General features: G+C 59.8%; 1 protein-coding gene across 1 annotated transcript; it reads right to left on the bottom strand.

Moving 5' to 3' along the window:
• Positions 1-795: 795 nt before the first annotated feature.
• On the bottom strand, positions 796-5,347 carry LOC116501715 (toll-like receptor 13). Its single transcript, XM_032207295.1, has 2 exons — positions 5,319-5,347; positions 796-3,721 (listed from the first exon to the last, which is right to left on the bottom strand). The coding sequence occupies exons 1-2, from the start codon at positions 5,345-5,347 to the stop codon at positions 796-798; spliced, it is 2,955 nt and encodes a 984-aa protein (XP_032063186.1).
• Between the last annotated feature and the right edge of the window lie 5,704 nt (positions 5,348-11,051).

Consider the following 11,051-nt stretch of genomic DNA (forward strand, 5'->3'; position numbering starts at 1 on the left):
GTCTGGTATTTGGGGCTGAGAAAAGCCACGCGTGGGTCCTTTGGAAGAGGAGCACGGTGTTTTGGCGTGATAAAAATCTTGATGGGCCTGACGGGAGGGGAACCAGCAGGCTGGGATCAGATAAACCTTTTTGGGGTCTGTTTGGAGGGGAACAGTTGGTTTGGGGTGAGAATGGCCCTACTGTGGGCTTCCCTACAGGCAGCTGTTCGCCACCCTATAGCCAGTTCTCCTCCACCCTATGGCCAGTTCTCCTCCACCCTATGGCCAGTTCTCCTCCACCCTATGGCCAGGTTCTCCTCCACCCTATGGCCAGTTTCTCCTCCACCCTACGGCTGGTTCTTCTCAACCCTATGGATGATTCTCCACTCTATGATTGGTTCTCCACCCTATAGCCGGTTGTTGGCCTCCACCCTATGGATGGTTCTTCTAGACCCTATGGATGGTTCTTCTAGACCCTATGGATGGTTCTCCACCATATGGATGATTCTCCACCCTATGGTTGGTTCTCCTTCACCTCTATCCTATGGTTGGTTCTCCACCCTATGGCCAGTTGTTGGCCTCCACCCCATGGATGGTTCTTCTTGACCCTATGGATGGTTCTCCATGATATGGATGATTCTCCACCCTATAGGTGGTTCTCCACCCTATGGTTGGTTCTCCACCCTATGGTTGGTTGTTGACCTCCACCCCATGGATGGTTCTCCACCCTATGACCAACTCTTGACCCCCCCACCACCACCAATTGGCATCCTCCACCTGGTTCTCCCCCACCCTATATCCAGTTATCCCCCCCACCTACGCCTGCTCCTCTTTCTCCCCGCGCCTCCCCGCCCCCAAGCCTTCCTCCTCCTCCCCCTCGCCCCCTTCTCCCCACCTCAACGCCTTCTTCAGCCGCGCCCAGAAGAGGGGCTGGGCGGGGGGCTCGGGGGGCCAGCGCAGGTAGGTGCGGCGCAGCAGCACCCGCCTCATGCGGTGGTAGGCGGACAGCTCGGCGTCACCCACGTCCTCCAGCAGCACCAGCACCAGGACGTCGCGGCGCTCGTCCAGCAGCCGGTAGCTGGCCAGCTGCACCTCCATGGAGCACCACTCGCTGCGCAGGTAGCTGCGGCTCACCACGCACACCGTCTTCCGGCTGTTGTAGACGGCGTCCACGATGTTGTCGATGATGCTGCGGCCCGGCTGGAAGTCGCGGTGGTGGAGGCAGAGCCGGAAGGAGTCGCGTTCCAGCTCGGGCACCAGCTCCTGGAGCACCCAGCTTTCGTCGGCCGAGTTGTAGGACACGAAGCTGTCGTAGACGTAGCGCTCCTCCTCCCGCCGCCACTGCTGGTTGACCCAGCAGCGCAGCAGGTACCAGTGGTACTTCAGCCGCCAGTAGGCGCGGTGGTAGACCACGGGCACCACCAGCAGCAGCAGCACCACCGGCACCGTCCCGGTGAAGAGGTAGAAGCCCAGGTCCAGGAAGCAGACGCGGGTGTCGAAGCTGTGGACGTAGGCGTGGTGGCGCAAGCCGCAGGTGTAGTTGTAGGGGTAGACCACCTGCACGCGGCTGTTGTTCAGCCAGCTCTGCAGCCACGTGTTGTCACACGTGCAGCTCAGCGGGCACTTGCGCAGGTCCAGGTAGCGCAGGGAGGGCAGCCGGCTGGCCACGCTGTAGTTGAAGGTCTTCAGCTCGTTCTTGGCCAGCTTGAGCACCCGCAGCCGGCTGAGGTTGCCGAAGACCTCCAGGGTGAGCGAGTGCAGCCCCACGTTCTCCAGGTCCAGGGTGAGCAGGTTGCCCAGGTTCCTGAAGACGCCGTCGGGCAGATCCTGCATCCCGTTGCTGCTGTCGGCCAGCGTCAGGAACGTCAGCTGGCCCAAATCCTGGAAGACGTCGGCGGGGATGGCCAACAGCTTGTTCTGCGACAGCGAGAGCGACCGCAGCCCCACCAGCCCCTGGAAGAAGCGGTGGGGCAGCACCTTCAGCCCGTAGGGCTGCTGCGCCTGCATCTTCAGGTCGTAGAGGCGGCTGAGGTTGCGGAAGGGCGGCTGCTGCCGCTGCCGCTGCGTGATGTACTGCAGGTTGTTGGCCTGCAGGTCCAGCACGCCCAAGGTGGCCTGCACCGGGGCGAAGACCTCGCTGCGCACCTCCAGCAGCCGGTTGCGGTCCAGGTACAGCTTGCTCAGGACGGGCACCCCCAGCAGCGAGCGGGAGGCCAAGTGGCGCAGGTTGTTGCCCCCCAGGTCCAAGGTCTGGAGGCTGGCCAAGCCCCTGAAGACGCCGGGGAAGAGGACGGAGACGCGGTTGTTGCGCAGGTTGAGGGTGCGCAGGCTGCCGAGGTCGACGAAGGAGCCCTGGTAGAGGTCGGTCAGGAGGTTGTTGTCCAGCCGCAGCTCCGTCAGGTTGCCAAGCCCCCTCAGAGCCTCCCGGTCCAGCCGGGCCAAGCTGTTGATGTTGAGCTTCAAGACCCGCAGGGCCGGGGCGTAGGCGAAGGCCCCGGGCCCGATGGTCAGGATGCGGTTGTAGCGGAAGGAGATGTTGGCCAAGCGCGGCAGCTCCGCCATCCCCCCGCAGGAAGGCAGCCGCTGCAGGAGGTTGTGCTCCACCGTCAAGGCCTCCAGCTCCCTCCGCTGCTCCCCCCGCAGCAAAGGGCCCACGCAGCCCACCCACCGCAGCCGGTTGTAGGACAGGTCCAGCTCCTTCAGCAAGGGGCAGGAGGCCAGCGTGCCGTTCGGCAGCTTCTGCAAGCCGTTGTGCTGCAGCTTCAGCCTCCGCAAGGCCCGGGGGCCCTTCAGCTTCTGGCACACCTTCTCCACCCCGCCTTTCCCCAGCGTCAACCCGGAGAAATCCAGGCTGTGGGGGCGGACGTCGGAGACCTCCAGCAGGCGGAAGACGTCCAAGGGGTTGCCGGAGAGGTGGAGGAGGCTGAGGTTGCGCAGGCGGAGCGGGGCGAAGGCCTCGGCCCGCGCGATGCCGTTGTAGGAGAGGTCGAGGGTCCGCACGTGCCGCAGGGTGGCCGGGCTGGCCCCCAGCAGCCCCCCCAGCGAATTGTTGCACAGATGGAGGTTGACCAACGAGGCCGGCAGCGGCGGGCCCGGCCCCAGCGCCGTCAAGTTGTTGCAGCACAGGTCCAAGGTCCGCAGCCTCCCCAGCCCCTTCACCGCCTCCGCCACCGCCCCCAGCCCCTCCAGCCGCCCTCCCCGCAGCGACAAGCAGCGGAGGTTGACCAAGGGCGCCAAGGCCCCCGGGGACACCGAGCCCAGCGGGTTCCTCCGCAGCCACAGCGACGACAGGTTGCCCAAGCCGGCGAAGACGCCGTCGTCCAAGGCGGCCAAGCGGTTGTAGGACAGGTCGAGGGCCGAGAGCTCCCCGAGGCCGTCGAAGGCGCCGGGGGCGAGGGTCTGCAGGCGGTTGTAGGCCAGGTCGAGGGTGCGGAGGCGAGGCAGGCGGGCGAAGGAGGCCGGCGGCAGGAGGCGCAGGGCGTTGTGCGAGAGGTTGAGGGCATAGGTGCGGGGCGGGAGGTCGGACACGGCCGGCCCCGGGGACTCCAGGTAGCGTTGGATGCAGCGGAAGAGTCCCGGGTCCCAGGCGGCCTCGATGCAGTTGCGGAAGCCGTAGGGGAGCGCGGGCGGAGGCAGCGTCGCCGTCACCGCCACCGCCACCAGCAGGGCCAGGGGGTGGCGGGCGGGGAGGAGGAGGAGGAGCGGGAGGAAGGAGGAGGAGGAGGAGCGGGAGGGGCGGGGCCTGGGGGGAGATAGGAGGGTTGGGGGCGGGGCCAGTAGGACCCGGTGATGCCCAGTATAACCCAGTGACCCCTCCCAGTAGGGCCCAGTGTCACCCAGTATAAACCAGTGCTGCCCAGGATAACCCAGTGACCCCTCCCAGTAGGACCCAGTGCCACCCAGTATAAACCAGTGCTGCCCAGGATAACCCAGTGACCCCTCCCAGTAAGACCCAGTGCCACCCATTATAATCCAGTGATCAGTTCCAGGATAACCCAGTGGCCCCTCCCAGTAGGACCCAGTGCCACCCAGTATAAACCAGTGCTGCCCAGGATAACCCAGTGACCCCTCCCAGTAGGGCCCAGTGCCACCCATTATAATCCAGTGATCAGTTCCAGGATAACCCAGTGGCCCCTCCCAGTAGGACCCAGTGCCACCCAGTATAAACCAGTGCTGCCCAGGATAACCCAGTGACCCCTCCCAGTAGGGCCCAGTGTCACCCAGTATAAACCAGTGCTGCCCAGGATAACCCAGTGACCCCTCCCAGTAGGGCCCAGTGCCACCCAGTATAAACCAGTGCTGCCCAGGATAACCCAGTGACCCCTCCCAGTAGGACCCAGTGCCACCCATTATAATCCAGTGATCAGTTCCAGGATAACCCAGTGGCCCCTCCCAGTAAGACCCAGTGCCACCCACTATAATCCAGTGACCCTTCCCAGGATGACCCAGTGATCCCTCCCGGTAGAACCCAGTGATGCCCAGTATAAAACAGTGCTGCCCAGTATAACCCAGTAACCCTTCCTAGGATGACCCAATGCCATCCAGGAAAACCCAGTGATCCCTCCCAGTAGGATCCAGTGCTACCCAGTATAAAACAGTGCTGCTCAGTATAACCCAGTGACCCCTCCCAGTAGGACCCAGTGCCACACAGAAGAACCCAGTGCAACCCAGTATAAGCCAGTGACCCCTCACAGTAGAACCCGCTGCCCTCTCACTACCCTTCTCCCAGCATAACCCAGCACCCTCTCCCAGTATACCCCACTGCCCCCCCAGTATAACCCAGTGCTCCTCTCCCCAAATAACCCACTGCTGTGCAGTATAACCCAGTGCCACCCCACTGCCCTCCTCCCAGTATAACCCAGTGCTGCTCAATATAATCCATTGCCACCCCTCCCTTCTCCCAGTATTACCCAGTACCCCCTCCCAGTATACCCCACTGCTTCCCAGTGTATCCCAGTGCCCCACGCCCAAATAACCCAGTGCTGTGCAGTATAACCCAGTATTACCTCCCCTGCCCTCTTCCCAGTATAACCCAGTGCTGCCCAGTATAATCCAGTGCCACCCCACCCTTCTCCCACTATTACCCACTACCCCCTCCCAGTATACCCCACTGCTTCCCAGTATATCCCAGTGCCCCACTCCCAAATAACCCAGTGCTATGCAGTATAACCCAGTGCCACCCCACTGCCCTCCTCCCAGTATAACCCAGTGCCACCCAGTATAACCCAGTGCACCCCCACCTCCCAGTATAACCCAGTGTACAACTGGAAAGGGGCAGGGAGGTGAGGATTTGGGGACAGGGACAGGACAGGACTGCGTGGGCCCCGTTACCCCCTCACCGTGCCATCCCGTCCGCTGGTTCGGTCATCCTCGGCTGCTTTCTCCTTTTTGGGGTGGAAAAAGGAAGTTTTGGTATCACTTCATGTCAACGCTGACGTGGGCGGTGGGGGGCTCCTGTCACACACCATGGGGGGGGGGGGGGGGCGGCGGTGGCCCCGGTCCCCAACATCTACGTCAACCGGGTCCCCATGCCCCCAGTGTCCCCAAGTCCCCCCCCATGTCCCCATATCCCTATCTACCCATGTCCCCCCATGTCCCCAATGTCCCCCCCATGTCCCCAGTGTCCCTATGTCCCCCCACACATCCCCCAGCTTCCCCCCAATGTCCCAAATACCCCCCATGTTCCCATATCCCTGCCTACCCATGTCCCCCCCACGTCCCCATATCCCTATGTCCCCCAACATCTCCCCACATCCTCCCATATCCCCATGTCCCTCCCATGTCCCCATAACCCTATGTCCCCCCACGCCCCCCCCCACGTCCCCATATCCCTACATCCCCCCACGTGTCCCCCATGTCTGCCCACATCCCATCCATGTCCCCAATATCCCCCCATGTCCCCATGTTCCTACCTACCCACATCCCCCCCAACGTCCCCCATGTCCCCATATCCCCCCCCATCTCCCCCCCATGTCTCCCCACATCCCCTCCACGTCCCAAATATCCTCCCATGCCCCTCAAGTCCCCCCCTTATCCCTACCTACCCATATCCCCCCCATGTCCCCAACGTCCCCCCACGTCCCCATATCCCTATCTACCCACATCCCCTCATATCCCCAATGCCCCCCATGTCTCCAATGTCCCCGTGTCCCCCCACACCCACGTCCCCTCCATGTCCCCATGCCCCCCACCGCTTTCGTGCCCTCTCCCACCAGGTGCTGCTCTCACTTCCCTTTCCCCCCCGCCCTGCACCGTGCGACCCACTGGTTTTGGTTCCTCCTCGGGGGGGGAGGGCACTGGGTAGTGCAGTGCGGGACTGGGTGCAACTGGGTTGTACTGGGAGGGGGGCAGCAGCTGAGGTCGGGTGGTAGAAGGGGAGCGGTGGGCGAGGACAAAGGGAAGGGAAGCCAGAACGAGGATGGGGTGGGTCCCAGGAGGCTCTCAAGGCCTCTAATGAGTTCTGGAGGCCTCTAATGAGCACCAGAAGCCTCTAATGAGTGCTAGAGGCCACTAACGAGCACCAGGGGCCCCTAATAAGTGCTAGAGACCTCTAACAAGCAACGGAGGCCTCTAATGAGTGCTAGAGGGCTCTAACAAGAACTAGAGACCTCTAACGAACTCCAGAGGCCTCTAACGAGCACCAGAGGCCTCTAACCAACTCTAGATGACTCTAACGAGCACTGGAGGCCTCTAATGAACTCCAGAGGCCTCTAATGAGCTCTTGAGGCCTTTAACAAGCACTAGATGTCTCTAACGAGCATCAGAGGCCTCTAATAAGTGCTAGAGGCCTCTAACAAACTCTAGAGGCCTCTAACGAGCACCAGAGGCCTCTAACGAGTGCTAGACACCTCTAATGAATTCTAGGGGATTCTAATGAGCACAGTTGACTGACCGGGGCCCACAGAACAGTTTGGGTTGGAAGGGACCTCAAAGCCTACCCCGTTCTAAGCCCCCCCACCATGGACAAGGACGTCTCCCATCAAACTAGGTTGCCCAGGGCCCGACCAACCTGGCCTTGAATACACCCAGGGATGGGGCACCCACCACCCCTCTGGGCAACCTGTTCCAGTGCCTCACCACCCTCAGAGTGAAGAATTTTTTCTGAATATCAAATCTAAATCTCCCTTCTTTTAGTTTAAAACCCCTTTTCCTGTTGGCCTCTTCAGATACTGGAAGGTCTCTACAAGGTCTCACTGGAACCTTCTCTTCTCCAGGCTGAACAACCCCAAATTTCTCAGCTTTTCTTCGCAGAAAAAAAGATTTTTTGAGATGTCCTACCTCCCTCTGATATCGGGGAAGGCCAAGCTCCCCTTTAAGTGGAGAGGCCAGGTCTGGAGCAGCTCGTGCAGAAGATGCGTTGTGGATTTCAAAGAAAATGGTTGATCTTCTGTCCTCGGCATGTTCCTTGTTATGACCAACACCGTAGACCAGTGGATTTTGGAGAAAATTCCTGAGAGAGTGGAGGCCACGATGCAGATGGAGACTCGGATAGCAGAGGCTGTGGAGATGTGGTGGTTTCACCCTGGTGGGCAGCTGAGGTCCGCCACGCCGCTCGCTCAAAGGAAATGGGCGAGAAAATGTGATGGGGAAAAAAAGACTCACACATTGAGATAAGGACAATATAATTAAAGGGGAAAAATTTAAAAAAAAAAAAAAAAAAAGTAAATAAATAAGAGGTTAGGCCCATTACGCTGCTTGCTCAAAGGAGGAAGGGGTGGGGGGGGAGAAAATATGATAGGGGAAATATGGCTCATGCATTGAGATAAGGATAATTTAAATAAAATGAATAATAATTAAAAAAAAAAAGGTTAAAAATAAATAAAAGGTTAAAATGAAAGCAAAGGCCACGCAGAAGCAATGAGAGAGCAAACAATCTTTCTCTACTTCCCATCAGCAAGTGCTCTTTGGCCGCATTTTGGGAAGCAGGGCCTCTGCGCATCGCGGGTGGTTGGGACGCTTTCATAACAAGCCCCCATCCTCCTCCTTCCCCTTTCATGAATTTTTTTTGTTGTTTTTGGTTTTTTGTTTGTTTTTTTTTTTTGCCGTGTGACATCTCAAGAGCTGCGCAGGAGGTGGCCATCTTAGAAGAGCCCTGCCACCAAGGGGAGGAGGATTTACGAGAGCATTTCAGGATGTGGCGCGGTGTCAAACGTAGAGCCCCCGACCGCTGTGAGAAGATGGCAGCCTCCGTCCCCACCACTGAGGTCAGCACGGCCGCTGGAGAAGGGGAAGGGGGAAAGTGGAGGGAGGAAGGCTCCTGCCCCAACCCCGACGTGGTGGCCTCTGTGTGAACGAGCGGCTGGAGAGCACATAGCTCTGCCTGGGGGTGGATGGAGAAGAACTTTGAGAAGAAACCCAAGAAGGACCTCATGAAGAACCTTCAGAACGTCAATAAGAATGTCATGAAAACCCCAAGAAGGACCCCAAGAAGGACCTCATGAAGAACCTCCAGAAGAAAGTCAAGAAGAATGTCATGAAAAACCCAAGAAGGACCTCAAGAAGAACCCCAAGAAGAATCTCAAGAAGAACCCTGTTAAGAGCCCCAAGAAGAATCTCAATAAGAACCCCAGAAAGATCCTTGATAAGAATCCCAAGAAGAACCCCAAAAAGGTCCTCATGAAGAACCTCAAGAAGAATCTCGATAAGATCCCCAAGAAGAACCTCATGAAGGACCCCAAGAAGAACCCCAAGAAAGACCCCAAGAAGAGCCCCAAGAAAGACCCCAAGAACCTCGATAAGAACCTCAAAAAGAACCCCAAGAACAATCTTAAGAGGAACCCTCCCCACCTGGAGTACTGGGCCCAGTTCTGGGCCCCCCAGTCCAAGAGAGACCCGGACATACTGGAAAGAGACCAACAGAGGCCCATCAAGACCAGATGACCTCCAACCTCAACCATGCCGAGGTTATAACTGGGTTATACTGGGAGGAGGGCAGTGGGTTGCACTGGTTGGCACTGGGTTAGATGAGGAGGAGGGCTCTTGGTTTCACTGGGTTATACTGGGAGGACGCACTGAGTTCCCCAGTGCTATACTGGGAGAGCTTTGTGGAACTGGTGCTGGGAGCGGGGCCTAAACTGGGAGGGGGGTGGAGATGGGGTGTGGACCCCAAATTAATTACCCAAATTGGCCCAGGGATCACTAATGATGGCCCAGGGGGTGTTGCAGGCACAGGGTGGGGGCGGAGCCTGGGGGGAAGGGGGCGGAGCCTTGTGCACCGGGGGGCGGGACCAAGCACAGTTCCTAGGGGGATTGAAAGAGACCCCAAATTGGCCGAAATTGCCCCAGAAACCCCAAATATATGCCCTAGGGGCCCCAAATAATCCCAGGGACCCCTAAAATCCATCCAAATACCCCCAGCGACCCCCCAGCTTCCCTCAGGGACCCCAAATGCCCCCAAGACCCCCCCCCAGAAAAAAATGCCCCAGGTACCCCAAATACTCCAGGGACCCCAATTACCCTCAGGGATCTTCCAACATCCCCTAAGTGCCACCAGGGACCCCCCCAAATAAATACCTCAGGAGCCCCCCAAATACCCCCAGGGACCCCAAATAAATGCCCCAGGGAGCCCCAATGCCCCCAGAGATCTCAAAAACCCTCCAAATACCACCAGGGACCCCACAAAAAAAACTTTCGGGGACCCCAGCACATTTCACCCTGACTCCCCCAGTTCCCCCCTAAATACCTCCAGAGACCCCCAAAATACCTAAATAATGCCTTTAACCCCCCCAAAAGAGCCCAGCTTCCCCCCAGATATCCCCCAAGGACTCCGTAATACCCCCAGAGACCCCAAAGTACCCCTAGGGATGCCCCAAATCCCTCCAGAGACCCCCAAATGCACCCAGAGACCCCCAACTGCCCCTAGGGACCCCCAAAATACCCACAGAAACCCCCTAAATCCCACGAGGGACCCCCAATGACCCTCAGGGACCCCCCCCAACCCCTCCCCAGTGACGCCCAAATCGCTCCTGAGACCCCCAATGACCCCCAGGGACCCCTAATTGCCCCCAGGGACCCCCAAATCCCACCAGAGACCCTCAATGACCCCCCAGGTACTCCCCCAAATCCCTTCAGGGACCCCCCTAATGATCCCCATGGCCCCCCCAAAAATTTCACTAGGGATCCCCGATGACGCCTAGGACCTCCAATTACCACCAGGGATCCCCCAAATACCCCCAGAAACCCCCTAAATCCCACCAGAGACCCCAAAAGACCCCCCAGGAACCCCCCAAATACCATCAGGGACACCCAAATCCCCACAGGGACCCCCAATTACCCCCAGGGACCCCCCCCCAACCCATCCCAGTGACCCCCTAATCCTTCCTGAGTCCCTCAGTTACCCCCAGGGACCCCCAAATTCCACCAGGGACCCCCCAGGAATCCCCCAAATCCCATCAGGGACCCCCAAAGACCCCAGGGACCCCAAATGACCCCCAGAGACCCCCAATGACCCCCCAGGAAACCCCCAAATCCCACCAGGAACCCCCCAAATAACCCCAGGAAACCCCCCAATTACCCCCAGGGACCCCCTAAATCCCACCAGGGACCCCCAGGGACCCCCAGAGACCCCCAATGACCCCCCAGAAACCCCCCAAATCCCATCAGGGACCCCCAATGACCCCCAGGGACCCCCCAAACACCCCCAGGGACCCCCCAAATCCCCCCAGGGAACCCCCCCCCCAGAGACTTCGTGGGCGGGGGGGGAGGGGGGGGTCCCCGAAATCGTTTTGGGGGGGGGGGAAGAGGGGGGGGAAGCCCTTAAAGGGCCAGCGCACCCCCTTAGGGAGGGATTGGAGGTTTTTTTTTTGGGGGGGGGGGGGGGGGGGGGAGGGGGCACTTCTCCAAAAGGCTCCGCTGACGTCACGCGGGGGCGGCTCCCGCCCGTGACATAACCCCCGGGGGAACCCCTCCCCCCCCCCCACAGGTCCCACGGGGGCCCCCCCGCGCCCCGCCCCCCCCCCCCCATCCTTCCCCCCCCCCCCCCCCCCGATGTCACCGCGGCGACGCCAGTGGCGTTTCCCTCCGGGGCGGGGCCTGTCCCCCCCCCTCCCCCCCCCCTCTATAACGGTCCCCGG

This window comes from Aythya fuligula, unplaced genomic scaffold (genome assembly GCF_009819795.1).
Source record: "Aythya fuligula isolate bAytFul2 unplaced genomic scaffold, bAytFul2.pri scaffold_72_arrow_ctg1, whole genome shotgun sequence".
NCBI classification, from domain to species: Eukaryota; Metazoa; Chordata; class Aves; order Anseriformes; family Anatidae; genus Aythya; species Aythya fuligula.

Excerpts from the sequence above, each read along its gene's own strand:
- LOC116501715 (XM_032207295.1), bottom strand. The coding sequence starts at position 5,347 with ATGACCGAACCAGCGGACGGGATGGCACG. Across the intron at positions 3,722-5,318 it reads CCAGCGGACGGGATGGCACG|GCCCCGCCCCTCCCGCTCCT; the intron begins GTGAGGGGGTAA and ends ATCTCCCCCCAG.